We start from the raw sequence: 27,897 nt of genomic DNA, 5'->3' as shown, positions 1-27,897 counted from the left end.
TTCAACTTGCAACAAATTTTAATCACACCCATTTGATCCCGGGTAAAAAAGTTTTAAACAATCACAGCGCTGTCAATACCAAAGTCTTTTAAACAATCACAGCGCTGTCAATACCAAAGTCTGAAAAAAGGGGGCAAGCTCAGGGATACTGATAAAACTTTGACTGGGTTCCCCTTCAAATTTTTGCGAGATTATCAGGGTTGAAATCTGGACGCCGACCAAATGTGGAAAGCACCGTACACCAGAGCACATCCACCGCTCTACTCAGTAGACGGAGAGAGATGCCTCAAACAGTTGGGTCAGGTCATCTTCAGTGTGTGATCGTGGTGAGAGCCGAGTGACCCGCTCCTGCACAGAAGAATGAAAAGTCTGGGTGAAGCGAGAAGGCACAGAGAAAGGCAATGCACACTCACGAGAGTAGGTTGCGCTGAAACACGTCATCCTTGCGCATCACCTTCTGTCTGTGCGATAAGATCTTGCACTCGCTATCATCATCATCTGCCTGTTCGGGCCTAATGCAAAAATGGGGCCTTGCCTCCAAACTGCGATGAGGAGGGTCTACCCATGCCTATAACAGCTCCGCTTTAAAAATCCATTGCGTAAAAACATTACTGCACTACGCAGGATTTGAACCGCAACCACTAATCGTATCACACCCATCGACCTGAGCATTCGCTGCGGTGTTTTCTGAGTGGACTATTTCTGTAGCTTCCATGTTTTGATAAGATCTTGCACTCACTATCATCATCTGCCTGTTTGGGCCTAATGCAGGAACAGGGCTTTGCCTCCAAACTGCGAGGAGGGTACGGAGTGACTTTTCTTGGTCTGCCCACACCTATAACAGCTCCGCTTTAAAAATCCATTGTGTAAAAATGTTACTGTATCACGCTGGATTAGAACCACAACCACTATTCTTATCACACCCATCAACCTGTGCATTTGTTATTTTTTTATCCGAGTGGAATCCTCTGTAGCTCCCACATTACAAGCTAAGTATGAGATCGTTGTAGTGAGGCTCCACGTTCCTTCCCCATAACTACACTTGCTGCAATAGGTTGCGATCCCATGCAGCCCGTACTGCCACCTCATCCTGTCAATGAGTCAAGGTCACAGGGCAGCACTGGGGTCACACTGACCTGGGGCAGGGTGCCCTTGACCAGTGCGGGGATGTCCTCGCTGTTGTAGCCCAGGGCGGTCAGCCCGTTGTCCACCTTCATGTCCTGCATGTACTTGCGGAGGATGTCAGACAGGGCGCGGCCAGCATCGGCCTGCTTCAGGTTGGTCACGTCGCCCCCTGGTGGCAGGTGCGAGAAGCAGGGAACAAAAATGAACGAAAAAGTTAAAGGGGCCACAAAGGCAAAAGTACAAGTTTAGGTCACTAAGAAGACTGCTCTGCCCCGATGTCAACAATACTAACTCTATCGCAAAATTCAAACAAATAAGTGAGATATTAGGCAAAGCAGATGAAGGAATGGCGACTCCCGATCCGCTCTCTGGTGATTTTTCTATGACGTCACAAAATCTTGTTTGTGTATTTGGCGGATACCGACCCAAGCCGTAGCCAACATGACCAGGTGCACTTGGATGCTAATGTGCATTTGACACACTGATGTCTCTGCTTCTAAAGTGGGCCCATACTACATCACTCCTGCCCATAATACAAGGCTGTGATGCAAAATTTGGAAGTTTTTCAATATTGCTTGCATTTTTTCATGTAAGCATTTTTCGTGGCCGGAATGAAGCTGAGTGAATTACAGGGGTGGAACAGGGTCCATGGGTCTGGAAGCAGTCGTCCTAGGAGCAGGAAAAAAGGCCTTTTGTAGCAGGCTCGGAGCTGCCAGAAAGGCATTTCTGGGGCAGGTTTGGGGCAGCTAGGAATGCCATTTTGAGCCCGTATAACACTATTTCACAGCATCATGGTGCCTCCCTAAAAAGCCGCTGTGCAAGGCCCCTGCCAAGCACCTTTTATATGTCTACTATCTCAGGGGTTCTATCATGCACTGCAACCTACTCTGAACCAGGAACGCAGTTGTTGTACTTTATCTAGGGGTTAACAAAATGCGGAGTTATCTACCTTCGGCCCAGCGAGCGTGCCGCATCATTACCGTTCGAAGGCCAAACCATATCGCCTCCTGTATTTTGCAATGCCAAACGCATCACCCGCTTCCCAATGGGAGTGAGTGGTATGCCAGTGCACGGTTGCAAGTCGACTCGAATGTTGGTCGACCCCCTCCAAAATCAAAATTGGATCTCTCTCTCTCTCTCTCTCTCTCTCTCTCTCTCTCTCTCTCTCTCTCTCTCTCTCTCTCTCTCTCTCTCTCTCTCTCTCTCTCTCTCAAAAAGCGAGCACAGAAAGCAGCCCGTTTGAACGCTGCTGTGAATGAAGCGCCGAGAGAGTTCTTCGGGCCCACGGCCCTCATGACACACAGGACAATTCGGCACAACACAGAAGCGACACAAACACACGGAAACGAAGCCACCTAGAAAATCGCATCAAAGAGAAGCTCTTTTGTCAACTACCACTACCTCCATACGGCAGCCACAAGAACCATACACTTGTGGTGCGCACAGTAGATGTTAAAAAAGAAACACTTTTGAATAAACATGCCGAATAACCATGTGCCGCGGGTTCAGCGGGAAACTTTATTCCCAATCATGAGAACACATTCGCTGCGAGATGACACCCATCGAAGCTACCTGCAGCAGCCACTGCTGCACGATATAAAAACAAACCACATGGTGGCTGACAGAAGTGGCCGCTCGCGAGTTCCTTTGATTCGTGAGTAGGTTACTCGCATTCAAGAAGTGTTTTGTTCGTCTCTAATAAACAAAATGAGCATTACTGAATCCCTTGAATCAATGCATGGGTGCTGACGCAGCCACAATCATATCACGTTCAGTACACTTCCAAATGTGCTGGTGGAAGGTTAGCTGCTCTAGGTACGGTAGACAAAAAGCACAGACGGGGAACGCGAACTTTCAAAGTTGGCATCACCTTTATTGACGCCAGAATGTATGCAATGGTAAACGCTACGCTTCGATCGTAACCATAGAAATGAGGGTGTTAAGGCCCATTCACACTTGCGACGAAGCGACGCAATGATGCGACGAAAGCGGCAGCGATCGGCGCCCTTGCTGTTCACGCTTGCATGCGACATCGGGCGACGGCGACGACGATTTTTTGCTTTTCTTGTTATTGTCTCGTGCTCGGAGCGGGACTTCACGGGAGTTTCGCCGCTTGTGGAGATACAGCATCCGGGTGCTTTGGCAGGATATGAAGCCAGGAAGTCTCGCTTCCTGCTTGTGCCTCCAAAGCGACGGCAGCGGAAAAAATTGGTTGAGACCGATCGCCCTCGTCGCGCGACAGAAATTTCGTCACTTTCGTCGCTTTTGCTCGCTTTCGTCACAAGTGTGAACAGGCCTTTAAGCTTTCCCCAGCTCGTAGCAACCCTTATTTCTCATTTCTCTTGCCGTTACAAGCAGCAAAAAGTTCGATTTCGATTCTAAGTCAACCCCCCAACATTGGATTGACAAACTTGAAAAAATTGGCCGCGTATCTGCTCCTTTCGTTGCAAATGTCGTCAAAAGACGATAATCTTTATCGGCTATTGCAAAGTAAATGCCTCCCTTCGCTTTCCCGCTCACCTCTCATGTTGTTCCTCATGCGTCGCGCTCCTCCCAAGGTAAAGACGCCAAACGTTTGCTTAAACCATTTTAAATTTCCCGCGTTCCACTGCTCCAAACTGGGTGTCTCGATGCGAACGCTGCCGTACGGCGGAGACGCGCGTTAATCGAGGCGCCCTACTTTAACGTTTATAGAACCGCGTTTCCCTACTCCACGTGCGTTGCAAGCAGAACATGGAACCTATCTAGTGGAACCTTTCGTAACTGTTGCCGGTTGATTTCTTAAAATGGCGCAAGAAGCTATAGTGGCGCGGGCGACAGCAGGCGACGGCGGAGTGAATTCTTTTTCTGCAGTTGATGAAGTATCTAAATTCGCAAAAACAAGCCTGTTTGATTTTTTTATAAAGGAACACTGCAAATATCACTTCTGTATTGATTTGCTGTCTCATATTTGCGTAATGTCTTGTTCTTCTTCAACAATGTTGACAAGTATGAATCTTACACCGGGCATAGACGGGTAGATTTAGCTTGACTATATAAGACTAATGCGCAGGCATTGTTTTGCTTTGGCCGGGTGGCTGAATCGAGTCACAGACAGACAGACGGACAGACATACAGACAAACAGACATACAGACAGACCAAAATTTCTGGGTTTAAGGAGCCCAAGAAAGACTATCGTCTTTAAAAAAAAAAGGGTCAACCTACAATCGTGTAAATACGATGCATGTTGTAAGGTGGGGCCCCGAGCTGAACCGGGATCACCCAACCGTAACTGATTTCAAGAGCGGCTTGTGCCTGGTTGCCAAGGCAACCGGCATTTCAGATTGTCAAAGTAACGGTGCTCTTGCCAGCGACAGAAAACTTAAAACCGCGGCAGAGCACGTTTTGCCAACGTTGCCCCTTCCACCCACACGCTGCCCCAAGATTAACCAGTCACGTGACTAAAGCACTGGAAAGGCTAGCAGTTGGGAGAGAGTGGCCAGAGTAGAAGGAAAGGGCTTGATTGGCTGCTCGGGGGTGATGTGTTTGGCATTAAAATACAGGATGCGATGGTCAAACCTCACACACAAAGTCGAAAGAGATCAGATAGCAGGCCCCGCATCATGTCCAGTAAATGGCAGTATTCATGCAAACCCATGGCAGCGTTTCGTAAAACAAGGTGTTTGCTGGCATTTGCGAATGCACTTTATAAGCGACCCTGAATTCCGTTGACCGCCGTCCGTCCACATAGCAACAGCCGCGGGTGCGCGCGCTCCTCGTCTTCCTTGGCAACGGGGGGAGATGGGCGTGCGCTGCCTGGCCGCTGACATGGCACATACCCACGTGGGGGATTGGCCAGGAATCGGGCGTGAGAAGGGCTAATGCACCCACTTAAAGGAGTACTGACACAAAATTTCAAAGCTGAGATCCGCTCTAGCAATCAAGTACAACGACAACACAAATAGGTGTCTGTGAATAAATGCATCTTTCTTTCTTTGTAGTTGTGTGTGTAGGTGTGATCTCTCTTTCGCGAACATTACCGAACCGCGCAAATTCAACTCCTGCATTCGCACTTTCACATTCTTCCCCTCGGGGAAATGCGGGGAAATTTTTTTTGCTATTGAACAGCGCTTTCAGCTTGTGCGTAGCTGAACATAGCTTTGTCTAAACATAAAGAGCTGAACATAACGAGTTTGGAGCAACAGGGGCGGTTTGGTGCAGGATGGCACAGGTAAACAAGCTTGGCGCTCCATGGCGCAAATGGAACAGCTGTTCCATCGCTGGAGTTACCAGAGGCTAGTTCTTTCAAATTAAACAAGTTTGTATTTTGTACTTGTGGCACCTTTAAGAAATAATTCTACTGACAGTGTGGTTCTCAGAGCTTCAACATGACGTCAGTCCCCTCCCCCACCCCCCCTCTTCCCCCCTTCGAGACTAACTTTCCACTCGTGCACTAGGCTCACAACTCACCGAGGGCCTCGACGGCTTCGATGTGCCGCTCGGGACACATGCTGGCGGTGAACTGAAACACGGCCGGGGAGGTCATCACCACGGACAGGCCATGCGGCTGCATGAGAATTGGAAGCGGCAATGAAGGCACAAGAACAAGAGGCATTGCGTTAATTGAAACGGTACATTGTTATGGTATATCGTTGGTATTACAGCACATGCTCTTGAACGTAAGTTGCACTTGTTGTGATAACAGAGGCGGACAAAGGAAAAAAAACGTACTTTCACAACAAGGCGGCCCACTAACAAATGATGATCAACTGCTAGTTCAATCGTTTGTTCAATTGTTAGTTCGCTGCCTTTTTGTAAAAGTGTACTTTTTTTTCTCCTTTGTCAATCTCTGTTGTCATAACAAGCGCAACTTACTTTCAAGTGCATGTTACACCAACTAGACCGACATCAAGCTTTACTGAACTTCATTACAGTACAGTACAGTACGAGGCAGTGGGTTTATTTTTTATGCCAAGCAATGTGGCACAAAAATCTACATACATGAATAATGCATATTAAAAAGCTTACTTGAAAAGTCCCAACTACTTGGCCAACCACTGACTGTGCAGCATTAGTATGTGGCAGAGGATTGGTAAAAATGGTCTCTCAAAAAGTGAAAACCCAAAACAGAAGCAGTAAACGATGGCTACATCTCATGCAACCAAGGAAGAACAATGCCTAGTGCTTTTCCCACAGCTATTCCCTTGCATCTTTCGAAACTGCAATCATCCTGCCCCCCCCCCCCCCCCAAAAACGGCGCAACCGTCCACCCCTGAAAAAAGTGGAATATTTCAAGCACTACTCACAATAATCGGGTGGTCGGTGACGTACTCAGCTGCCTTGTAGTCCTTGACCTGGCCAGCAATGGGATATGACATGCCGTGGCTGCGAGTATTGTAGAAAGAGTAAGAGAATAGATGAATATATAAATCATCGGGAACAGAGCCACTATTAACCCCCCTTCTTGCATGTAGTGAACAGGTTGTAACTGAAATAAGTTACAGCAGAAAACGAGATGCACTCAAAAGATCCACTTTATCTTGCGGAAGCCCAAAACTGGCAGAAAAAGAAAAAATTCTTTTATATTCGGCTTGACTAAGTCCTTCCGATTTGAATTGTTGGTAAGAACGTTGTAAATGAGAGAAACACTCTTTTCCGGACAACTTCCAAGGCATGGAAATGGGTACAATGCCACCCACTACACGAAAAATTGACCCGGAAATTTTCTTTTTTCTTTCACAGAAACAGGAGGGAAAATGGAAGGCAACCAAAGAATGAGCTCATTCTGGATCCACTTGGCCATACAGATGAAGACAACAAATAGAGTATCTGCACCAGAACTAAAACTTTGCACTAAAATAAGACGTGCCTGACGGTCAGTTCAGTTCATAAAGTGACTTCAAGACAACTTTTCTGTAGTGACAGGACAAGTGTGTGAACCCATTGTCTGCACATTGCTGTTCTAAAAACAACACCCCCCCCCCTTATCATCCTTAGATGATTCTGCACACATCCCAGTGAAGCCCCCCTTATGCTACAAAGGTATCACTCACAAAAAGACAGTCACGTCATCTTTTCTTTCGGGTAATGTTGTGCGCAAGAGCATGCAATCCTACACACACTAGCAATACCCCTATCACACGGGCACTTTCAATTGTGATTGAGTCGATCCGGATCGAGCTCAATCCAGATTGGGCACTGCTACACGGCAGTTTCAATCGCAGTCGAGCCCAATCCCACTCGAACTCAATCCTGGTTTTTCAAGCACGATTGAGGTTTCCCAGCGCGATCGAAAGAAAGTGGTGATACTCTCGTCCCCGCTCAGTAATGGCACAGACGGTGACAACTTCAACTGACGCCACAAATTGTATCAAATAACTTTACCCAAATAGGCGAGCAGTAACATTTATATGGGCTGCATTCCATTTCGTGGACAGCCTGGTAGACAGCTTACGAAGCACTCTAACTAGACGTGCAAAGGAATAAGTATTGGAACAGTGCAGTGGTCCCAAACGCAACACCAACGCGGACTACAACCTCGTAGCAGACATGTTGAGAAATGCAAGCCGCAGGTTTCGTAAATAATATTACCGTTATTATTACAAACATCACGTGATTTAAAAATTAAACAAGTTCATCTTCACCACTAATAAATTAGACTAAATATTTCGATAAAGGAACAAGTGATTTTGTTAATATGCATTGATACGCAAAAAGGTGGCGCTGCCGTCCCTTATTAGTTTAGACAGGAAGGCAGCTTCATCGTTTCCGACTTTGATGCCGTCTCTTCGAAGCAGTTTTCGTTGACTGTTGCATTCGAATCGAAACAAAGCTTAACATGACGAGCTGTCCGCGAAGACGGCAATGAAGCCATCTAAAGGGGAAATCGGAATGCACCCATAGTTCTGTATAACTACGACTGCGCAAAGTTACCAGACGTCAGCCGCAAAGTACGTTTTTATCGCTATCTGGTGTACGTGAGTGCAACCGGGGCAACTTCTCAATTGGGCTTGAAACGTGCCGTTTAGCAGCGGCGGTGCGCCGAGCGCACTTGAAAAGTCAATTGCGCTTCGCTTCAATCCGGATTGATAGTGCCCGCTTGACAGGGGTATAAGGAACAAACCCACCCACCAGAGGTGCACACCAGCATTGCCGAATCCGATGCCTGCGTAGACGCTTGCCAGGTGCATGTGTGACCGAGCTTCGACGTCGCCCTTGTCGTAGACAGCCCTGCGAGGAAAAAACAGTCGCAGACCTTATTTGAAAGCAGATGTGCCACTGAAGATGACCTTGAACGCCCCGTTAAGAAACCCGCAGAAAAGAAAGCGTTTAAATTTGTCGCCACTGCAAATCAGGGATTTTTAAAAATGCGAAGCCAGCTTGTAACCAGAGTTACTCAAAATACACCAGTTGCAAAACTTCCCACAGGAACCGTGTACCGAAACCAGTCAGCAGTTGGCGCCCTGCACTGGGTGCAAACAGGGGTAAGCTTGGGGCAGGTTGATTAGACTGCCATCTGTCGACCGAGAGTTGAAGTATTTCCCAAGTTCTTGTGGCAGCTCTAGCCAGCAACATATAGAAGAAAAAACATGGAAACATAAGCAAACACTACCTGATTTAACATTTCCTCCTTTTAAAAGTGAGTTTTATTTTACTGAGTTCTACTATTTAGTCAATGTTCAGCACTCACGTGTTAACGTCTTGTCCCTTAAGTGCTGCACCAATAGCTTGCCCGTCAGCTTCAACAAAGCAGCAGTGCTTCAACGGCTTGGCTTCTGATGTGGAATTTTGAGACTAGTATATATTGAACAACTGCGCTTGTAATGCCAAGGTGTCATTACAGTGTTAAGGTGCGCCACAACTACACTGGGTTTTAATTTTTGCAAAATTCCTGTCTAATAAAGCTCTGATGAATCACGGCCGCTGTTTTGTGGAGCAAGTTGGAGATTCTGGAATGCGGTACACTATGGAATACTTCGAAGAAGAAGGACTTCTCTCACTGTAAAAGAAAGAGAGAGAGAGACGGAAAAGGAAAAGAAATCTGACGTACCTCTTGAAGTACTTGCGGATGATACGCAGGGCATACAGGGACCACACGTCGCTGATGGGGTTGCTGCCTTGGTAGGCAGGCCTCTGTATGGGGTTGGGAGGGCAGGGCGTGCGCTTGTTGTACGGAATGGCCGTGTACGACTCCAGCGCGTGGCTGCATGCAACAAGGGAGGGTGGGGAACAACAACCCATGGAAGGGGACGAGGGAGAGAAAGAAGTCCTGGTTCATCATCACAATCATCATCATCAGCTTGTTTCGCCTCCCCTGCTGGATGAAAGTTGCTCCCATTATGTGCAGGCTCCCACGTAATTTCCTTATCTTATCATTCCATTGAGTTAACGTCCGTCTCTACACTTCTAGTACCATCTCTCAGTATCCGCTGTTAAGCGTGAACCGCATGGTGCTTTTTTTGCACGCGATTCGTGCGCGTCGCCATTGCACATGTGATTTTTTTCACGCCTGCGTCGACAATTCCGTGCGCGCGTCAGCTTCTGCCTTGCTCAGAAAATGCCACGTGTGGCTGGCTGGCTCCGCCAGCGATGTTTAGGCTTGTGACCCCTGCAGATATTGCATGAGCGCTTTCACTAGCGGCGCGGATGATCTTTTATAGTACCGTTTTTGCCCACATTATAAGCTCCTTTACCGCACAAACAACGTCGTGTGTGCCTTGAGCGGCATTTTAGAGAGTGCTTATAAGTGGTCGCTGAAGCTCCCCACACCACTTCACTGCAGAAGTTGCCGCCATGTTGCCGCCGCCGACCACGTAGCGTGCGGGTGGTTCCGCGGCAGTGTCGGACGTGCCTGTGGCATGCGCAGCACGTTTTGGCAAGCAGAAAACGCTCCATGCGGTTCGGTCTTTACCCTCATGGTCCGCCGGTTGTCATTTCGTCTCACTACATGGCCAGCCCAACTCCACTTCTTCAATTTCAGCTACGCCGTCCTCCTTCGAGTTCGCTACCTAGTCCGAGGCGCTCACTTTTCAACTTGAAGCATAACTCCTATCATTCTTTTCTACAAGGCCGGTTTGCCAGAATTAGGCCTTTTCTTTAAAGGAGCCATGAAGAGAAAACACAAGTTTGGTTCATTCAAAAGATTGCCTCGTTAGAATCATACTGACACCACTTTTAACGTAAACTTCGGTCGAATAAGCCACATAATTAGGGAAAAAGGAAATGGCCATGCGACCCACTAGCTCATTTCCCGCAACAGAACCTATGATGTCACACGAGACAGCTCTGCGATTGGCGGAGGGCGGCAAAAGCAAACGAAAATTAGGCAGAGTAAAGCCTGCCGAACGAGCTATTTGCCTTAAATATAGGGCACATTCTTTCTAAAGCCGTAAGAATGGTGGTAAGTGTAAGTTACGAAAGCACATATAAACATAGAAGTACCGCTGCGTACTGCTGCTGTTGGTACTGCGCGCACTATTCTTGTTTAGCTGCACAGGACTGTGGGGCTCATTTAATACTACTGACGGCGGGGCTTTGGGGTTGTCTCAGACGACACTGGCCGATTGATTGACGCGACGGTGTCTTACGTGAACATATTTATCGAGCGAGCAGTATGTTTCACGAAACGATTTTCTCCCAGAACGAAAAAAAAAGGCAGAAAACGACATGCCATGGTATGGTGGCGCCATCTAGGTAGAGTAACGTAAACAAACGCGCGAATACCTCGATACCAACTCTCCCGTACAGGGTGGAGACACCCTTTGAACGGTCCCGTGCCGCTGCGATTGGGTCAACGTGCTCAGCGCGTTGTTCGTTTCGTTTCCCACGCGACCCAGCAACGCGAAACAGATCAGTTGATTCAAACTTTGCCAGTTAACCGCGTTGCGGCGATACTTTTAGCGCGATTTTGATACAATGACTTGCTTCGGCGGCGAGCGAGCGATCCAAAATGGCGGCCCCAGCGTGTACGCGTCTCTACCCTGTGCGGCGGACGCGCGAATCAAGGGATCCTAGGCTGCAGAGCGGTCTGTGATGTCATTGCAGCTCCGAAAACAGACGATTTAGCGGGAAAATCAAAATTTTAACATAAATCGATAAATTTCTCAGTGAATAAAGCAGCGTTTGCATTCGAACAAGCGCTGGGGGCACTACAAAACACGAAATCTTTCGAATAACACAAACTTGTATTTTGTCTTCATGGCTCCTTTAAGGGGACACTAAAGGGTGAAAAACAGTTGGCCTGTATCAGTATATTTCTGTGCCGAGAATCTAAATACAGCATTATCGCAACTCGCAGTTGTTTAATAAGGCAGAAAAGGCCAGAAATGTGAAAACGGGCGACGACGTACGCTTTTGGGTACTGAGGTTTGTGATGTCACAAGAGCTGTGAACGGCGAGAGCTCGTTGGAGAAGCTTCTATAGATATTTTTTTCTTCAAATAAACAGTTCCTAAGTGGTTGCACATGTGACATAAACGTAAATCAAAACTTTCCAAGAGCATATCTAATTTAAAAAACACAGACTACCATTCTCATACAATGCGAAACAGGCAGCTTTCCTCACGCTCCAGAGTCAGCCATCATGCTTTTAATTTCGTTTTAGAAAAGCGTTGGTGTGCAATTAGCGAAGTGAATATAACCTACCACGGTGAACGGCTGAGCTTCTGCAAGCAATAATCCCGCAGGAAGTGACACAAGGGACAAGACTCACTGCAGGTGGTTAAGCGGACTGCCTGAGCTTCTAATCCGTTGTCCGTGCGTGATTTTGCTATCAGTAAAGCATGCGTGCACCTGGTGCAGCCGATTAGAAAGAAAATAAAAACCGGGCCATGTCCACTAACGTGAAGCCAGGGGAGGGGCAAAGCATGCAGTGCATAAGTGTATTCTTGGCGCCCTGGTGTTTTTGCCCATGGAGATGAAACAATCGGGGGGTACAGGTATAGGGCTTTGCTGCAAGTCTCGTGTCTTTGAAGCACGAAGCGTTCTAGCGCGAGGCTTTGGAAAATGAGTGGCCCGATGCGTTCTTCCAATACGCATTGTGTCCCAGCACAAGCCATTGAAAAACAAGTGTCCTGGTGTTTTAGTACTGTGACTACATGATACAACGACGACATGAGATGACCACGATATGAGACACCGACAGCCCGAGCCCCAAAGGGGCTTCACCCCTACAATCTTTTGAAGCACTTGGTAAGAACGCAGAACGCAATGGCAAATGATGAGTGTATCGGGTGATGGATTGGATTGGATTCATATCGGACTGGATGGAGAAGATGATGAGCAAACATTCACTTGTAGCATGGTTTCTCAAAGTGGGTTCCGCGGAACCTAAGGGTTCCGCAGGCCCCTCTTCGGGGTTCCGCGAGCCATTGATAAATTTTCCCTTCCGCACTCGCCAAGTAACTAAACCCGAGGTGCGATTGATATAAGGAACCTCCATTACTCATGCCCGAGTGTCAGTAACAACATCTCAGTGCATAACAGAAAGGCGTGAGCAGTGCAATAAATCCCACCAGCAGCTTGCAGCCAGCAAGACTCCAAAAACAGGCCGCGTGGTTAAACTATTGCACTTGAATCTCGGCCTTATATAACCCCCATGCGCATTTCTCCTGTTTGGAGATAGGTGCCGCTAGCGTACGCGCTTGCTTAAAGTCGATATTCACGTGGAATAACTTCAAAAGCAACCAAACTTGCTTCCTTTTGAATTTATTGCATGTGAATGTAGCGTGAACGGAATGAAAAATGGTGAGAAGGGGGGGGGGGGGGGGGGTTTCCTTGTTTCCTTGCCCCTTAATGGAGCTTAGCTGGGTTCCCTGGGACCAACATGCTTGAGAACCCCTGACTTGTAGGATTGCAATCTCACACAGGCTTGTATGCCTCAGTAACACAAGCAGGTTGTTCCAACATCCAAATTTTCAAGTTCGGGGAAGTTTTACACGCCAAACCTACATGTGGGCTATGAGGCGCGCCATAATGGAGGGTTCCGGATTGATCTTGACCACCTGAGGTCCTTTACTGGGCGATATAATCGCGACGCACGGGTATTTTCGCTTTTTGCCTCCATCTGAAAAATGGCTAATGCGGCCGGGATCTAACCTTCGTCCTTGGGCTCAGCAGCACTACGCCTCAGCCACTGGGCCAGTGCTGCCGGCATTGTGTTAATATCATTAGCCAATGTATACCCACTACAGGGCAAAGGCCTCTGCCATAGATCGATATATGGGAGAGGCCTTTATAGCCATACCGATATTGTGTTATAAGCAAGTGGAAATGCTGAAAAGCAAAAACAACTGTGTGTTCGAGATTTTGGTGCACGTTAAAGATGCCCAGGTGGCCAAAATCGATCCAGAGCCCTCCACTACGGCGCACCTCATCGCCTGCGTTGCGTCGGCGTGTTAAACCCTACAATCAAATCAGGTCAGTGGAAATATTTTCTTCGTGCTCACAACTGTATTCTATTATGCACTGTGTTATTCTATGACAGACAGAAAATTGAGCAGAAACAAAGTTGTCACTGGAGAGGTGGCTCACCAGAGCACGTCGAATCCAGAGTAAGCAGCGACCCTTTCGGGCATGTGCAGTGCGTGGAGGGGGTCAACGATGCCCAGAGTGGGTCGGAGGGCGCGGTGCGCTATCCCTGTCTTGGCACGGAGGGGCAGGTAGTCGAAGATGGCCACGCCCGTCGTCTCACTGCCCGTACCGGCCGTCGTGGGCACTGCGGGCGAAACAACGGGTAAATACGCTGCATTACAGAACAATCATGGCCTGTGATGACTCGTGGCGGCTTTCTTTTTTTCTCCAGTGATGTGTCCTATAGATCATTATACAGATGGTCACAGATTCGGTTGCGTGCCTGGAAGTTCCACGTGTCGGCGTCTGCGCTTGACTTGTCTACGTCCCAAAGGGACCGTCCATGTTCATGTGTGTGGTCTGTTTGTGTGTGCGTTTTGATGACTATGTCGGTTTCTACAAACTTCACGAAATTAAACCAATATGTGTGGGTTTCTATATTATCATTCTACTAATTAGCTTTTCCATCAAGAACTACGTTTTGGATAATTAGCCCTGCTTATTCATTCTTAATTAGCTGCGAACCTGCCACAGTGTTGCTAGAGTGGGTGCTGTTCCCCCATTTTATTCTTTTTACTCTTGGATGGGGAGGGGGGACATCGGAAAAGTATTGGAACAGGAATTGCGTCTGTGATAACTCATGATGGCCAGCACTAAAAAAAACATGGGGCAAGAAAGAGGGATGACACAGGTGCTCTTTTTGTCCTGCGTTTTCGCTCATAAAGGCCATTGTGAGTATCTCCCAACTCGCCCAATCTGCTACCCCGTTGCTGTGATAGCTGCATGTCCTACTCTTGCACGTTGTGCTTGGAACGTTTTTAAAGTGTAAGGTCACGGCGCATTCACTAGGTCCCCTCTTCCGTGAGCCAGAGGCAGGAAGAGGCTTAGCAGCATCGAAGGCATACACGCACTACTGACATTCTAGAAGCCCTGGGTTCGGTTTCTATCGAATCCCAAATTTTCCTCCTTTTCTTTTCAACTCAATCACTTTACTTGTACTGGTGCTCCCAACCATTTTAGGCACGTTTTCACCGCTATGGAAGCAGACGGCAGCGTTCTTTTAAAGTAACGCTTTGTTTGCCTCACTGAGGGTGACTGTCCACACCAAAATGCCCTCCAGGAAAGCCAACTTTCTTTGATGATGGAAAAACAACTAACGAAGCTGTGCGGTGAAATATGGGCTGGGCGTCGTTTGAACTTAGAGAAGCACAGAGTAAAATATGCTTTGAGATGAGGTTGAGGGCAATGGATCAATGAAGGTGGGCAGCTAAGGTTTTTAGGTACCTATACTTGAAAAGCGCGGACACGCAGTGGTTAAGAAAGACCAGAAGGCTAACGATGAAGTGCGGAAACAACAGTTGAGAATCCAAAACAGCCAACGTAACCAAAAAAGAAACACGGCAGGTTGAAACGAATAAATGGAGGGAAAAAATGGAAGCTAAAACGTCGTTAGAGATGTACAGGACTGAGAAATTGAACATCAGAAAGGAAAATGTCAACGATAATTCCAAGGGCAGTGCTTTGCATTTTGAGGCTAGAGCAGGTTGCCTGCGAACTAAGAGCTTTGTGGGGAAGTATTCACAAAATGATGGGGTATGTGTTGTCTGTGGAAAAGAAACAGAAACTATGCGGCACATAGTGTTAGAATGTGAGGGCATCATCCATCCAAATCTACATGAGGGAAATATTCGGCTTCCAGAAGCCCCAGGATTTAAGGGAAGCACAGAGGAAGCTAACTTCAAGGCTGTCGAGGCGACGAAAAGAAGAATAGAACGCGGGTGGACGAAAAGGAGAGAGGGGAATATTGCCTAAGACAGTTACCACCTGTAACAGAAAAAAAAAAGTATTTTGCACCTAATAAGCTTTTCGTGCCTGCCCTAAGCAGCGCTAGTATTAAACCAAGAGTATAAAACATGGGTATATTAGTCCTTTTAGGTAAGATGACATGTCATCACCACGCTACAAAGGGGAAACCAATAGCAATCAATCACTCAATCAATCAATGATGATCGTCGGTGTAGTGAATGATGGTTGAAATGTGATGCTTCTCTGGTCAAAAGCCAATGACTTCAAAGTCCGAAGTCGAAGTGCAAAATTCAAATCGTCATGCCATGCCAAAAACGCACTGCAGGAAAGCCAAATGACATAACGGGTTTCCACAAAGGCACACCAAGCACCTCAACAGAAAAAAAACACTTCCCTTGGTCACAATCGAACCTGGGTCCCTTGCATTGATTGATTGATTGTAGGGTTTAACGCGCCGACGCAACGCAGGCGATGAGGCGCGCCGTAGTGGAGTGCTCCAGAATAATTTCCGCCACTTGGGGATCTTTAACGTGCGACGAAATCTTGTACACACGGGCGTTTTTGCTCTTTGCCTCCATCAGGAAAACGGCCGCCACGGCCGGGAATCGAGCCCGCGACCTCGTGCTCAGCAGCGCAACGCCTTAGCCACTGAGCCACCCCGGCGGGTGGGGGTCCCTTGCATTATAAAGCCGACGTCTATTTGATTGTGCTACTCTGACACATTTGAAGCAGTGTTGATTTTGAACTTTGACAGAGCTTGTAAGGGAGAAAGCTTCGCATTTTAACCCCCCCTTCTCTCAAGAAAGGGGCTTTCATTTTCTCAATGGGCCTCTTAATGCTTACCCATTACAGGAGCGAATCCCAGCAAAAATGGCTTGCTGTGTCGTGCTGTGGATGTAATATCCACATGCTGAAATTTAATTTGTGTGAGGCCAGCAAAAGTGAAAGACTATAAGACGCAGCTGCAGCGTGGCCCCAGTCACTCCTGAAGAAGAAGCCGATTCGGCTTCGAAACGTCGGGTTTTTGTCTATGTATTGGTTGGAGCATAATTAAATCTCAGTTCAGTAACTTCCAAACCAGACAGAAGTCTGCCAAAATGTTCACCTTCAAGTTTATCCACATGCTACACTATAGCGGTTACAGCAGAAGCTCAACATTGCGCTGCCGTTGCATAACTGTCCTCGGAAGTCTTTTTTTTTTTTTAAACTGAAGCTTGATCTGCCCAGGTGAAAGTAAAATCCGGTGGTTTTGTGTACACACAAAACTTCTCCAATGCAACCTCATGCACATGCACGGAAAAAAAAAAAAACAGGTTGGAGAGAAGTTAATAGTGAGGGGAGACATTGGCTTGGTTTATAGATGACGAAACTACATTCTCGCATCTACCAACACTTATAGGAGCCATGCAGACAAAACACAAGTTTGGTTCATTCGAAAGATTGCCTCGTTGCAGTCATACCAACACCACTTTCAGCGCACACTTCAATCAAATAAGCTATATAATTAGAAAAAAAATTCCCTCGCACTTCCCCGAGGGGGAGAGTGTGTAAGTGCGAATGCACGGTTGTTGATTGCGCGATTACGGTGGATATCGTGATCTTAATGAGTAGTCGAGAGATTACACACACGCACACAACTGTAATGTTCGCGAAAGAGAGATCACACACACACACACACAACTACAAAGAAAGAAAGATGCATTTATTCACAGACACCTATTTGTGTTGTCGTTGTACTTGATTGCTAGAGCGGATCTCAGCTTTGAAATTTCGTGTCAGTACTCCTTGAAGCGGGTGCATTAGCCCTTCTCACGCCCGATTCCTGGCCAATCCCCCAGGTATGTGCCGTGCACAGACACCTATTTGTGTTGTCGTTGTACTTGATTGCTAGAGCGGATCTCAGCTTTGAAATTTCGTGTCAGTACTCCTTTAAGCGGGTGCATTAGCCCTTCTCACGCCCGATTCCTGGCCAATCCCCCACGTGGGTATGTGCCATGTCAGCGGCCAGGCAGCGCGCGCCCATCTCCCCCCGTTGCCAAGGAAAACGAGGAGATTCCTGGCCAATCCCCCATGTGGGTATGTGCCATGTCAGCGGCCAGGCAGCGCACGCCCATCTCCCCCCGTTGCCAAGGAAAACGAGGAGATTCCTGGCCAATCCCCCACGTGGGTATGTGCCATGTCAGCGGCCAGGCAGCGCGCGCCCATCTCCCCCCGTTGCCAAGGAAAACGAGGAGATTCCTGGCCAATCCCCCACGTGGGTATGTGCCATGTCAGCGGCCAGGCAGCGCGCGCCCATCTCCCCCCGTTGCCAAGGAAAACGAGGAGATTCCTGGCCAATCCCCCACGTGGGTATGTGCCATGTCAGCAGCCAGGCAGCGCGCGCCCATCTCCCCCCGTTGCCAAGGAAAACGAGGAGATTCCTGGCCAATCCCCCACGTGGGTATGTGCCATGTCAGCGGCCAGGCAGCGCGCGCCCATCTCCCCCCGTTGCCAAGGAAGACGAGGAGCGCGCGCACCCGCAGCTGTTGCTATGCGGACGGCGGTGGAATGTGGATGGCGGCGGACGCTTCAGGCTCGCTTAAGAAGTGCATTCGCACTTAAAAAAAAGGGAAATCGCCATGCGACCCACTAGCTCATTTCCTGCAACAAAACCTATGATGTCACACGCACCAGCTCTGCGATCGGCTGAGGCCAGCAAAAGCAAATGCAAATTAAACAGGGCTTATAAGCTCGCTGAACGAGCTATTTGCCCTTAAATTTAGGGCACATTCTTTTTAAAGCAGTAAGAATGGAGGGACATACAATGGAAGTTATGAAAGCACACGTAAACACAGAAGTACCAATGCATACTGCTGTTAGTGCAGTGGCAATATGCCTGTTTTAGCTGCACAACACTCCAGCTCTTTGGGGTTGTCTCAAACGACACTCGCCAATTGGCTGGCGTAAGCGACGGCATCTTACGGGACCATATCTGTTGAGTGAGCACCATGTTTCACGAAACGATTATTTTCTCCCCGAACGAGAACAAGCCAGGTACAAATGCGGTCAAAAGCAAACCAAAGGCAGAAAACAGTCCGCTGTGGTATGGTGGCGCCATCTAGGTTCACTAACGGTAAACAAGTCTCCGCTTCACACCAAGTTTAGCTTGAAAACCCGTTCTTACGATGTCATTGCAGACGTCAGTAAAACACATAATTTGGCGGGAGAATCAAAATTTTAACCTAAATTGATTAATTATGCAGTGAATAAAGCATCGTTTGCTTACAAACAAGCACTGGGGGCACTATAGAACTCGAATTCTTTCGAATAAAACAAACTTGCATTTTTTCTGCATGGCCCCTTCAAGTGGGAACGATGCATCGCAGGGAGCGAAAGAGAGTCTCTTGCATCCAAGCGCACACGCACAGCAAGCAACTGCATGGAGTGCACTTCAAGTGAAGACGCCAGGCAGAGCGGCAACAATGTGGCAATGGCAAACAGGGGCCACACGTCACCTCAAAATTAAAAGGCCACGCGTCCTATTTGTAAAACACCGGCCACGTATTACAGCTTCACAGGTAACCATCTGCTTGGAGTGCATGGGCACATTTTTTGCTTTTCACACACTCGAAGGCATTGGTGGGGGCGGCCTTACCTGCGACCAGGGGCTTCAGGTTGGAAGGGATGGGGATGCCGCGCCCAATGGGGGCGTTGACAAAGTCCAGGAAGTCTCGGTCCCGGTTGCTCGAGTACAGGTTCGCAGCCTTGCAGGTGTCGATGGTCGAGCCGCCGCCGACCGCCAGGAAGGCGTCGTACTCCCCGGCACGCGCAAATGCTATGGCCTTCTGGAAGCTGCGAACATCAAGGGGCCACTTCAGAAGTCGGCTAGCCAACAGTCTAGCACAGGACCGTCAACCTGCCACTGTTAAAAAGGCCATGAAGACAAAATACAAGTCCGGTTCCATAAGAAGACTGCTTTGTCCAGATAACGGTGACACCAATTTTACCTCAAACTTTGACCCGCCGCGGTGGCTCAGTGGCTAAGGCGTTGCGCTGCTGAGCACGAAGTCGCGGGTTCGTTTCCCGGCCGCGGCGGCCGCTTTTCTGATGGAGGCGAAAAGCAAAAACGCCCGTGTGTACGAGATTTCGGCGCACGATAAAGATCCCCAGGTGGTCAAAATTAATCCGGAGCCCTCCACTACGGCGCGCCTCATCGCCTGCGTTGCGTCGGCGCGTTAAACCCTACAATCAATCAATCAATTACCTCAAACTTTGAAAAAATAAGCTATATATTAAAGGGGTACTGATACCAAAATTTTTGTTCCTTTTTTATTGATTTCATTATTGCTTAACGGCCTGGCGAACCCGAAATCGCACTTTAAATACTTGAGCGCACGATAATTAATTTCACTGGACGGCCTGAAAATCGTCCGTTTTTGTTTCCCACGCTTCCAGCCCGGAGGGTGCATGTGACAGAACCACAGAATGACCTCACCGTTTTGTTTCCAGACAGGTATAAGCTCGGCATTTCCTGTGCCACCCAGTGCCATGTACAGGTTCTTTAGGAACACTCCTGTTCTACTTTTGAGCAACTGCTAAAAGCACTCCGCTGTTCGGCCTCTGTAGCCTATGGGTAGAATCATGGGTATCGGGTAGAATACGGGTACAGTGGGTAGAATGAGTGCTGCGTAGACATAGATGTAGAATCACGGGTATTGGGTAGAATCATGAGTAATGCCTTGGGTTTAAGACCCAGCAAATTTTTTCTCAAGACCCGTTACTTGTTTTGCTGTAAAATGTTTTATCTCCGCATATCGGTGCATTAATTTCGTAAGTAAAGGTGGCTTGGTAGTTGGGAGCTCATATCATCACGTTAACTACCACGCTGCATTGCACAGGAAGTGCCGGGCTTGGGCCTATCTTGAAACGGAACATCACTTCAGGAGAAGCACTCGCCTCTCGTCAGTGGGCTCGATGCAGACGTCGCTGAAGAGGCTGTAGTCGACGTGGTGTCGGTGGAGGGAATCCAGGGTGGCCTTGACGGGTGGCAGGTTCACCAGGTTCGGGTCGGTCATGACGCACACCTTCTTGGCCCCCAGGTTGTTCATGTCCTGAGGGGACGGCGGATATCCACCCTTTGTTACACCTACGACCCATACTTGCCACCCCGACCCGTAAGCACCATCCGTTTCCCTGTGGTTTTTAAGATGGTATCACTAAGTCTAACAACAGTATCCTTCGCTCGTTCACATCAGCGTTTGTAACAGACACTTGAAGCTGAAGTTTATTTTAGTCGTGTCATAATACATACAGAGTGTATATGTATGAGTGCATATGAGCACCAGTTACTCAATATCACCTGTTGCGAAACTCCCCATTGACCCCCCTTTTTATTGAAAACAGGTCTGCGGTTGTCCCCTTGTGCTGGGGGAAGCATGGGGCAAGTTGACTAGCCTGCCATCTGTCGACAGAAAGCTGTAGCACTCAAGTGCGTGTGGCTGCCACCGCAAGTCATAAAGAAAAACACGGAAACATAAGTAAACGTGCACAATTTATTGTTTCCTAATTTAAGAAAAAAAAAACTGAAGGAAGCTCACACTAACACGCAAGATTTGAAAGCAACGAAGCTGTACGCAACCTTCATGGCCATCAGAAATGTTTAAGATCATGATTGCAGCCAATTTGCTTCATCTTTGCTGCCGCGACGACCCTTATTCCATCATTATTGCTATAAATGTGAGCTTTCATTTTCTTGGGAGTGCTAATCATTGACCATCACCTTGAAGAACCATAGCTATGACGTGTCTTTCTCATTCCAAGCAAGTGTTGCCACGATTGCGACGAACGCAGGTCTTTTTTTTGGCCTATCTTGGGCAATCTCTCTAAATGGTTTGATTGATTGACTGCGGGGTTTAACGTGTCGACGCGACGCAGGCGATGAGGCGCGCCGTAGTGGAGGGCTCCGGATTAATCTTGACCACCTGGGGATCTTTAACGTGCGCCAAAATATCGTACACACAGGCGTTTTTGCTTTTTGCCTCCATCAGAAAAGCGGCCACCGCGGCTGGGAATCTACCCCACGTCTTTTTGCTCAGCAGCACAACACCTTAGCCACTGAGCCACTGCGGCGGGTAATCTCCCTAAGTGGGTATTCTTGGCTTGACAAACATGCGCCGGGGTTCATGGGCGGTCGCCGCAAGGCACACACACACGAGCACTCGGCATTTTCTTGGTTTTATTAACTGTCGGGTGGTTGCCACGAGGCCCGCGCTCACGTGCACGCGCTTGGCAATTTCTTGGCATTTTTAACTGCGGACACGAAAAACTACGATTTGTTAAACAGCTTCGCTGTTTAAAGCAAGCTTTAGTTTATCAAGTTGCGATATTGAGGAAATGTTTAGCCAAGTTCAGATTTCGTCACCTAGGTGGCATGCCAATACACTCGCCCCTCAGTTAAAAAAAAAAAAAGAAGGGGTGCTCTCGCAGCCCGGATTCTGAAGCGGAGTTTCGCAAATGGTGTATATTAGAGAACTCTGACTCGGGTCACTTTGATGTGACAGTTGTGCTGGTTAAATTTGCCCCAGAAGGACATTTGTTTTGAAAGCAGCCATTGAAACTAAGAGTGATTGACTAAACGTCGAACTTGAAACCTTCGAGTACGGTCACTGACTCCGTTCTTGAGGAAAAAGCGAGATGTAAGTGAATTGGGGTTCTGCCTCTCCACTACACATAAATAACTTTTCACTGAACCAACTGAAAGCTTTGCTGGATAATTTTTTAAAATTTTATTTGAATGCTGCTTTTTTGTCATTTTACTAGATTCCTGCAGCACGCACTAACAAGTGAGCATGTTAACTGTAGCTACAAAAACTAAAGTTAAATGGACCGACAACCAATTTTTTGTCGAGTATATGTTCTCGATCCCAAATTAAAGGGAATTCCTGAAACACCTTAACGCGAAACAGTTTTGCTGATAACGCCCTAGAACTTTTAAATCGAAATTTGTAGATCTAAGAGTCATACGTGTCCTCCCAAAAATATTGCTGGCAACCATGACATACAGTAGCGCATCAAAATACTTTTGTCTGCATGCAAGGTGAAAAGCGATATTTAAAAACTTGTCCCCAGCTAAAAAAAGTGTTAATGAAATGGAATATTTTGGCAGAACAGACGCTTCTGACGCAGGAAGAATCGTCAAAGCTCCGTCACTGGGTCTGTTTACCGACCACTGCCGCTGATTCTGGGCATGGCAGTTCAGTTAGCCACACAGAGAGCAGCAAACCAGTGGCGGCGGGCGGCGTGTGTTTAAAATTTTTAAAAGCATGTTTAAAAATATATATACAATTTAAGCTTATAGAAATACTTGTGTTAAAAGGTTTTCAATAAGTGAAGAAACGTTTCCGCAGTTGCAGTAGCTGCAAGGTTTGCAGGTCACGTGCAGGTCACGTGACCGGGACACATATTGTAGTGTCAAGTTTCTACGCTACGAACCGCCACCCTTGAAATTTCGGAAAATGTAGTGCCAAATTAAAATTATTTACAAAAATTTGTTTACACAGTGCGTGTGGTTACCCGACTATATCGAACGCTGGCTTTCATAAAGGGGCCACGAGGACAAAATACAAGTTTGTTTCATTCGAAATATTTTGTTTTTTGTAGTGCTGCTAGCGCTTGTCCGGCAGCAAATGATGCCGTATTCACTGAGACATTAATCAATTTAGGTTAACACTTTGATTCTCCCAACAAATCGTGCATTTTCAGGACGTCAGCAATGAAGTCATAAGCGTGCGTATAAAAACGAATTTCCACTGTGTGATTCGGCGGTAGCGCTGCTTGCCCCCAGTCATCCCAGATGGCGCCACCATACTCATGCACTGGCTGATGTCTGCCGTTGCTTTGTTTTTTGACCGTATTTCTGCCTGGCTTGTTTTTGTTACTGTAGAAAGTAATCACTTCATGAAACAGGGGGTATCCTCGACAAACAGGGTCATGTAATACAACGCCGCTTACACGAATCAACCAGTGTCGTGTGAAAAAACTCCGAGGCAGCAGACTGCCGTGCAGCTAAAACAAGCATAGTGCGCGCCGTATCAACAACAGTACGCATCGGTACTTCTATGTTTACGAGTCTTTCATAACTTCCACTGTTTATCCCCGCCCCCATTCTTACTGCTATAAAAATAATGTGCCCTGGATTTAAGCACCAATAGCTCGTTCGGCAAGCTTATATGCTCTGCCTAATTTGCGTTTGCTTTTGCCGGCCTCCACCAATCGCAGAGCTGTCTGGTATAACATCATGGGCTCTGTTGCGGGAAATGAGCTAGTGGGTCGCATGGCCATTCCCTTTCTTCCTAATTATGTAGCTCATTTGAGCAAAGTTTGCATTAAAAGTGGGGTCAGTATGATCCTAACGAGGCAATCTTTCAAATGAACCAAGCTTGTGTTTTGTCTTCAAAGAACACAACAGTTGGGCAATGTGATGTTATCTGCTAGCACCCAATCACCAGCGCAAAGTAATGCAAACACGATGTACAAATTTACAATTGGTAAAATTGATTGGTGCTGCCGACCGATCAATACACGTTAGTGGGGGTGCGATCTCACCATGCCCACTTCTCGGGTGACCCCGGCCCCGTAGCGGATGTTGGAGCAGGCCATTTCAAACGCGTAGTCACTCTTCGGAAGAGCGTCTTCGTGATGGTGATCATGGTGGCTGTCTCGCCGAATTCCTGCGAAAAGCAGCATTTCAAACATTCCACAAGTTCGCCCGATGCAGATCGTACTTGAATATCGTCCCATGCATGTGATAACTAGAGCACGGAAGAAGTTTTAGCGCAGTCACGACGAGCGCCATGAAAAGACAGGACGGGCACTACTCGCGACCGATTGATTCTGAAATGCAAAACCGGTCCTCATCTCTCTTTGCTAAACCTTCTCCTACAGTTATGAACAGACACATGCGACAGCACATTTTAATGAAATAACCAGACTAGCTTGCCAATTTTGGTACCCACCAAATAGCTCTAACATAAGGACATCACAATTTCGCAGACAGCCTATGCAGATGCGTAGAAACACGGATTAACCCAGCTGAATATAATAATCAGCTAATAGCAAGGTCCGTACAAAAATGCTCACACAGCAAATGGTGGGGTAAAAATTGAAGCCGTTCCACTCAATGTGAAAGCTCCCGGAAGCGGAGAGCAGTGATTCGCCATAACGGGCTGTGGCGCCGTTATAAGCTCACTACCACCCATCGCGCTCTTCGCCACCCTGTCTCATTCCTTTCCTGATGAATCCAATGGAGCTTTGTCCAACGCATCTCAAGTTTCCCGCTTTCGCAGTGCTCGCGCGCTCTCTGCCTGAAACTGCGCCAGCAACAGTTCTGTTTTTTTTTTGTGCTTGCTTTTCCTCCCACACGTGCCGGCATTGCACTGCCACTTTTTTTTTCGCTTACTATCGTAAAAACCAACCCAACGAGCGTTCCTAACTAAATGAATGCGGGAGCTGCCAGTTAATTACGTATATTTCGCCTCAAATGTACCTGCAGTTTTCTTTATGCTAAACAATGGGGAGATGTATGACTAGTGCCAGCGGTTCATGAGTTTCGAACGCCTATGACTCTATAAACCACTTGACTTTCGAAGCCTCTGTGGGACGCTGTGACGACAGCCGCTACGATGGACGCCGTGTGGCTCTACTTGGGTCTAGCGAGCGAGCTACGACAACAAGGCGCACCCCTAAAGTGCTCTGCACTTAAAGAAAAATAAGGATACACCCATGCAAATGAATCAAGGGTGATAGAAAATTTGACCTCCGACTTCAGTGGTGACATGTAAGTGGACAGTGTCACGGCGACCCAGTGATCCGAAGGGATGAAAGGGGGTTCGAAAGTGAGGTAAAACGTATTTGGCAAACCCTTGAGTTTTATTGACAAACACATTCGAGTAAAATTAATATCTTGAAACTAATGTTTGTGACAGGCAAGATCTTTTTGAACCAAGCAGGCCAGCATGAAAGCAACACAAAATTGCTCCTAAGCAGCACGAAGCAAACGGCTCAGTGTGCGAGCTAATAAACCAGGTAGTGAGGAACCTCCACGCCTTCTCTTCTACAAGTTACACTTGGCTTGGCTCTGTGAACCGATCGATGGCTTACTGCAGGTCTTTGGATTGATAAAACTTGGATTCAAGGAAAACAGACTAGTTTGTTGGGAATATACAATGCAGAAAGCAAACATTTTGTTTTTACCACCACTTTGAGGCAGAGAGAATGTGGTCACGGATAACTGTATTGGATCGTAATTTAATAATAAAACACCAGGTCAATGCGCCCTTTACCGAAACGAAATATGTTTTTCTGGGGCCACCTAAGCTGTCTATAACCTGATTTCCACAAAGTGCACACCAGAAGGCAAAGCTGCTAACATGTTTGGAATTTTAACAACAAAAAAAAAAATGCAATGTTGTGGACTGACAGAAATATGCATCACTCATTCATTCTGTAACGACTAAACCCTGTTTTAATTGTCAATGTTCTCGACCTCAAAAATAAGTGATTTATAGTGCACACATTGCCAAAATTTCGTTTAGGACGTTTGTTCTGAGCTTTCGCTCTGGAAAGATAAAACCGCGCGCTCACACAAGAAAGTTAACAAAATTACAGCAGTACGTGTTTAAGCTTCTTGCTCGAGCTAGATTCGTGTCATTATTTACGTTTCTTCGATGCAATTCTTGGCGGCACGTTTATAGCTTAATTAAAATTGATTAATTGCCTCGTGTAAATCTTCAACACCCCTTCCCCCGCCCCCGAGTTTTCGTGGACTGGGAGTCAGCGCGTCAGCGTGCCGTGTGCACAAAAGTCGTTTTTTATCGGAGCTTGTTGGCTCACCTTGAACGGATGTAACCGCCGCATGCGCCGGACACCGACACCTATTAAAGAACAAAATAATCAAGAGCAGCTTCAGAGAAAACAATAAAGGAAAGACTGTGAACAGCTAGCCGGTGCGGTGGCTAAACTAGTACAACACACACGCGGGCTCGACTTATTACAACGCCACTACCGTAGGAGAACATATGCAACCCTATCGCACGATATGCGTGCCAACGTGGCAGGCCGGCTCAGGCACCGTTCGATCGCCTCTTCGATTATTGGAATAGGTTTTAACAGCGAACGCACGTCGCCGTCTTTTTAGAACACAGAAACATAAAAACCGTGCACTTCGCACGAGTTTCGAAAGAGCAGTTTTAAAAGGAAAAAAAAAAAAAAAACATTTCCGCAACAAGCAAGACCAGCGCACTTTTGCTTAGAATTTTGCGATCAGCGATGCGCTTGGTGTCAGCTAGACTGCAGCATAGGCTCAACACATGAGGCACGCTTTTACTATTATAGGGTGGCAGTGAACAGGTGGTTTAATCACGCAGAACTCACGATGCTCTGGACACATGCTGGAGCAAGTTGACAACCCGAAGCGCGTTGGACATGTCGACCGCTGAACCGGCTGTGCGTTGGATTACCGGATTTTTCAAGGGGTTATTTCTAGTCTCCGATCAGCTTGTCATGGCATGAACACGCACACCTATGCACAGCGCTAACTAGTGGCGCTTAGTTCACTGTAACGGTGGTAACGGCACGCCGTCAGCTGTCTGCTACCTTTCCCCCGTGCCTTTCTCTCTTTCTATTGTCTCACTGTTGCCAGTCCCGCTAAAGTTTTGTGCCGGGGATAGCGAAAAACCAAAATTGGCCGCGTGTCTGCGACGTCGTCGAGACTCGAAATGAGATTGTGTTCTGCCGATGAGCTAAGATGTTGTAAGGGAGGGAAAGATGGAAGAAAGGGGCCCGAAACTGTCCGACTTGGGGGGTCGACACATTATCAGGCCCATAGAGTTTCCATCTCTATGATCGGGCCCTGTCTACTACCCCCTTCCCCCCCCTCCGTGATGATGATGATTAGTGGCTCTCTCTTTGAATCGGGCGCACGACCGTTAGAATGGGCGCACCACCGTTAGCTGCATGTTGTACTTTTCCCACTAACACACGAAATATTCCTTCTTCCTGTACTGACGCTACGAATACCATTGCGGCGAGAGGTATTCTTGTAGCGCAAACCCGCTGGCTCGCGGCTCTTTCATGCCGGCAGGTGCATGCCGTGCAGAGAAAACGCTCTGGGGAACAACGGGGTGAGGTAGTGTCGCTGTACAAATTGATATTTTTTTTTCTCTGCTAAAACAAAAAACTATTCTGATTACACTTTCTGAAATAAACTGCGATCATTTGTACTAGTGAATGGCTTGTATTTGATATTTTTACTACGAGCACAACACTGCGCAATTCAAAGGTGAATATGGGCCAGAAAGGAGATTTTTTCAAGTTTGACAAACGTTTTCTCGCACATTTAATCTTTTTTCAGTGTAAATATAGTTTTTACAAATTTTCCAC

At 47.4% G+C, this 27,897-nt stretch overlaps 1 protein-coding gene across 1 annotated transcript; it reads right to left on the bottom strand.

Moving 5' to 3' along the window:
* On the bottom strand, positions 1–27,139 carry T3dh (Type III alcohol dehydrogenase). Its single transcript, XM_077670080.1, has 12 exons — positions 26,890–27,139; positions 26,350–26,390; positions 24,064–24,188; positions 20,416–20,570; positions 19,115–19,311; positions 13,636–13,819; positions 9,156–9,308; positions 8,237–8,335; positions 6,412–6,490; positions 5,576–5,672; positions 1,137–1,294; positions 1–348 (listed from the first exon to the last, which is right to left on the bottom strand). The coding sequence occupies exons 1-12, from the start codon at positions 26,940–26,942 to the stop codon at positions 265–267; spliced, it is 1,425 nt and encodes a 474-aa protein (XP_077526206.1). The 5' UTR covers positions 26,943–27,139; the 3' UTR covers positions 1–264.
* Positions 27,140–27,897: the final 758 nt, after the last annotated feature.

This window comes from Haemaphysalis longicornis, unplaced genomic scaffold (assembly GCF_048455015.1).
Source record: "Haemaphysalis longicornis isolate Haplotype H1 unplaced genomic scaffold, Haemaphysalis longicornis Haplotype H1 scaffold_5, whole genome shotgun sequence".
Taxonomy (NCBI): Eukaryota; Metazoa; Arthropoda; class Arachnida; order Ixodida; family Ixodidae; genus Haemaphysalis; species Haemaphysalis longicornis.
This window is presented reverse-complemented; position numbering and strand designations above follow the sequence as displayed.

Coding starts and splice junctions, on each gene's coding strand:
- T3dh (XM_077670080.1), bottom strand. CDS start 26,942: ATGTCCAACGCGCTTCGGGTTGTCAACTTGCTCCAGCATGTGTCCAGA. Junction 6,491..8,236: donor AATGCTGGTGTGCACCTCTG/GTGGGTGGGTTT, acceptor CAATACTCGCAG/CCACGGCATGTCATATCCCA. Junction 349..1,136: donor TCAAGGGCACCCTGCCCCAG/GTCAGTGTGACC, acceptor TCTTCTGTGCAG/GAGCGGGTCACTCGGCTCTC.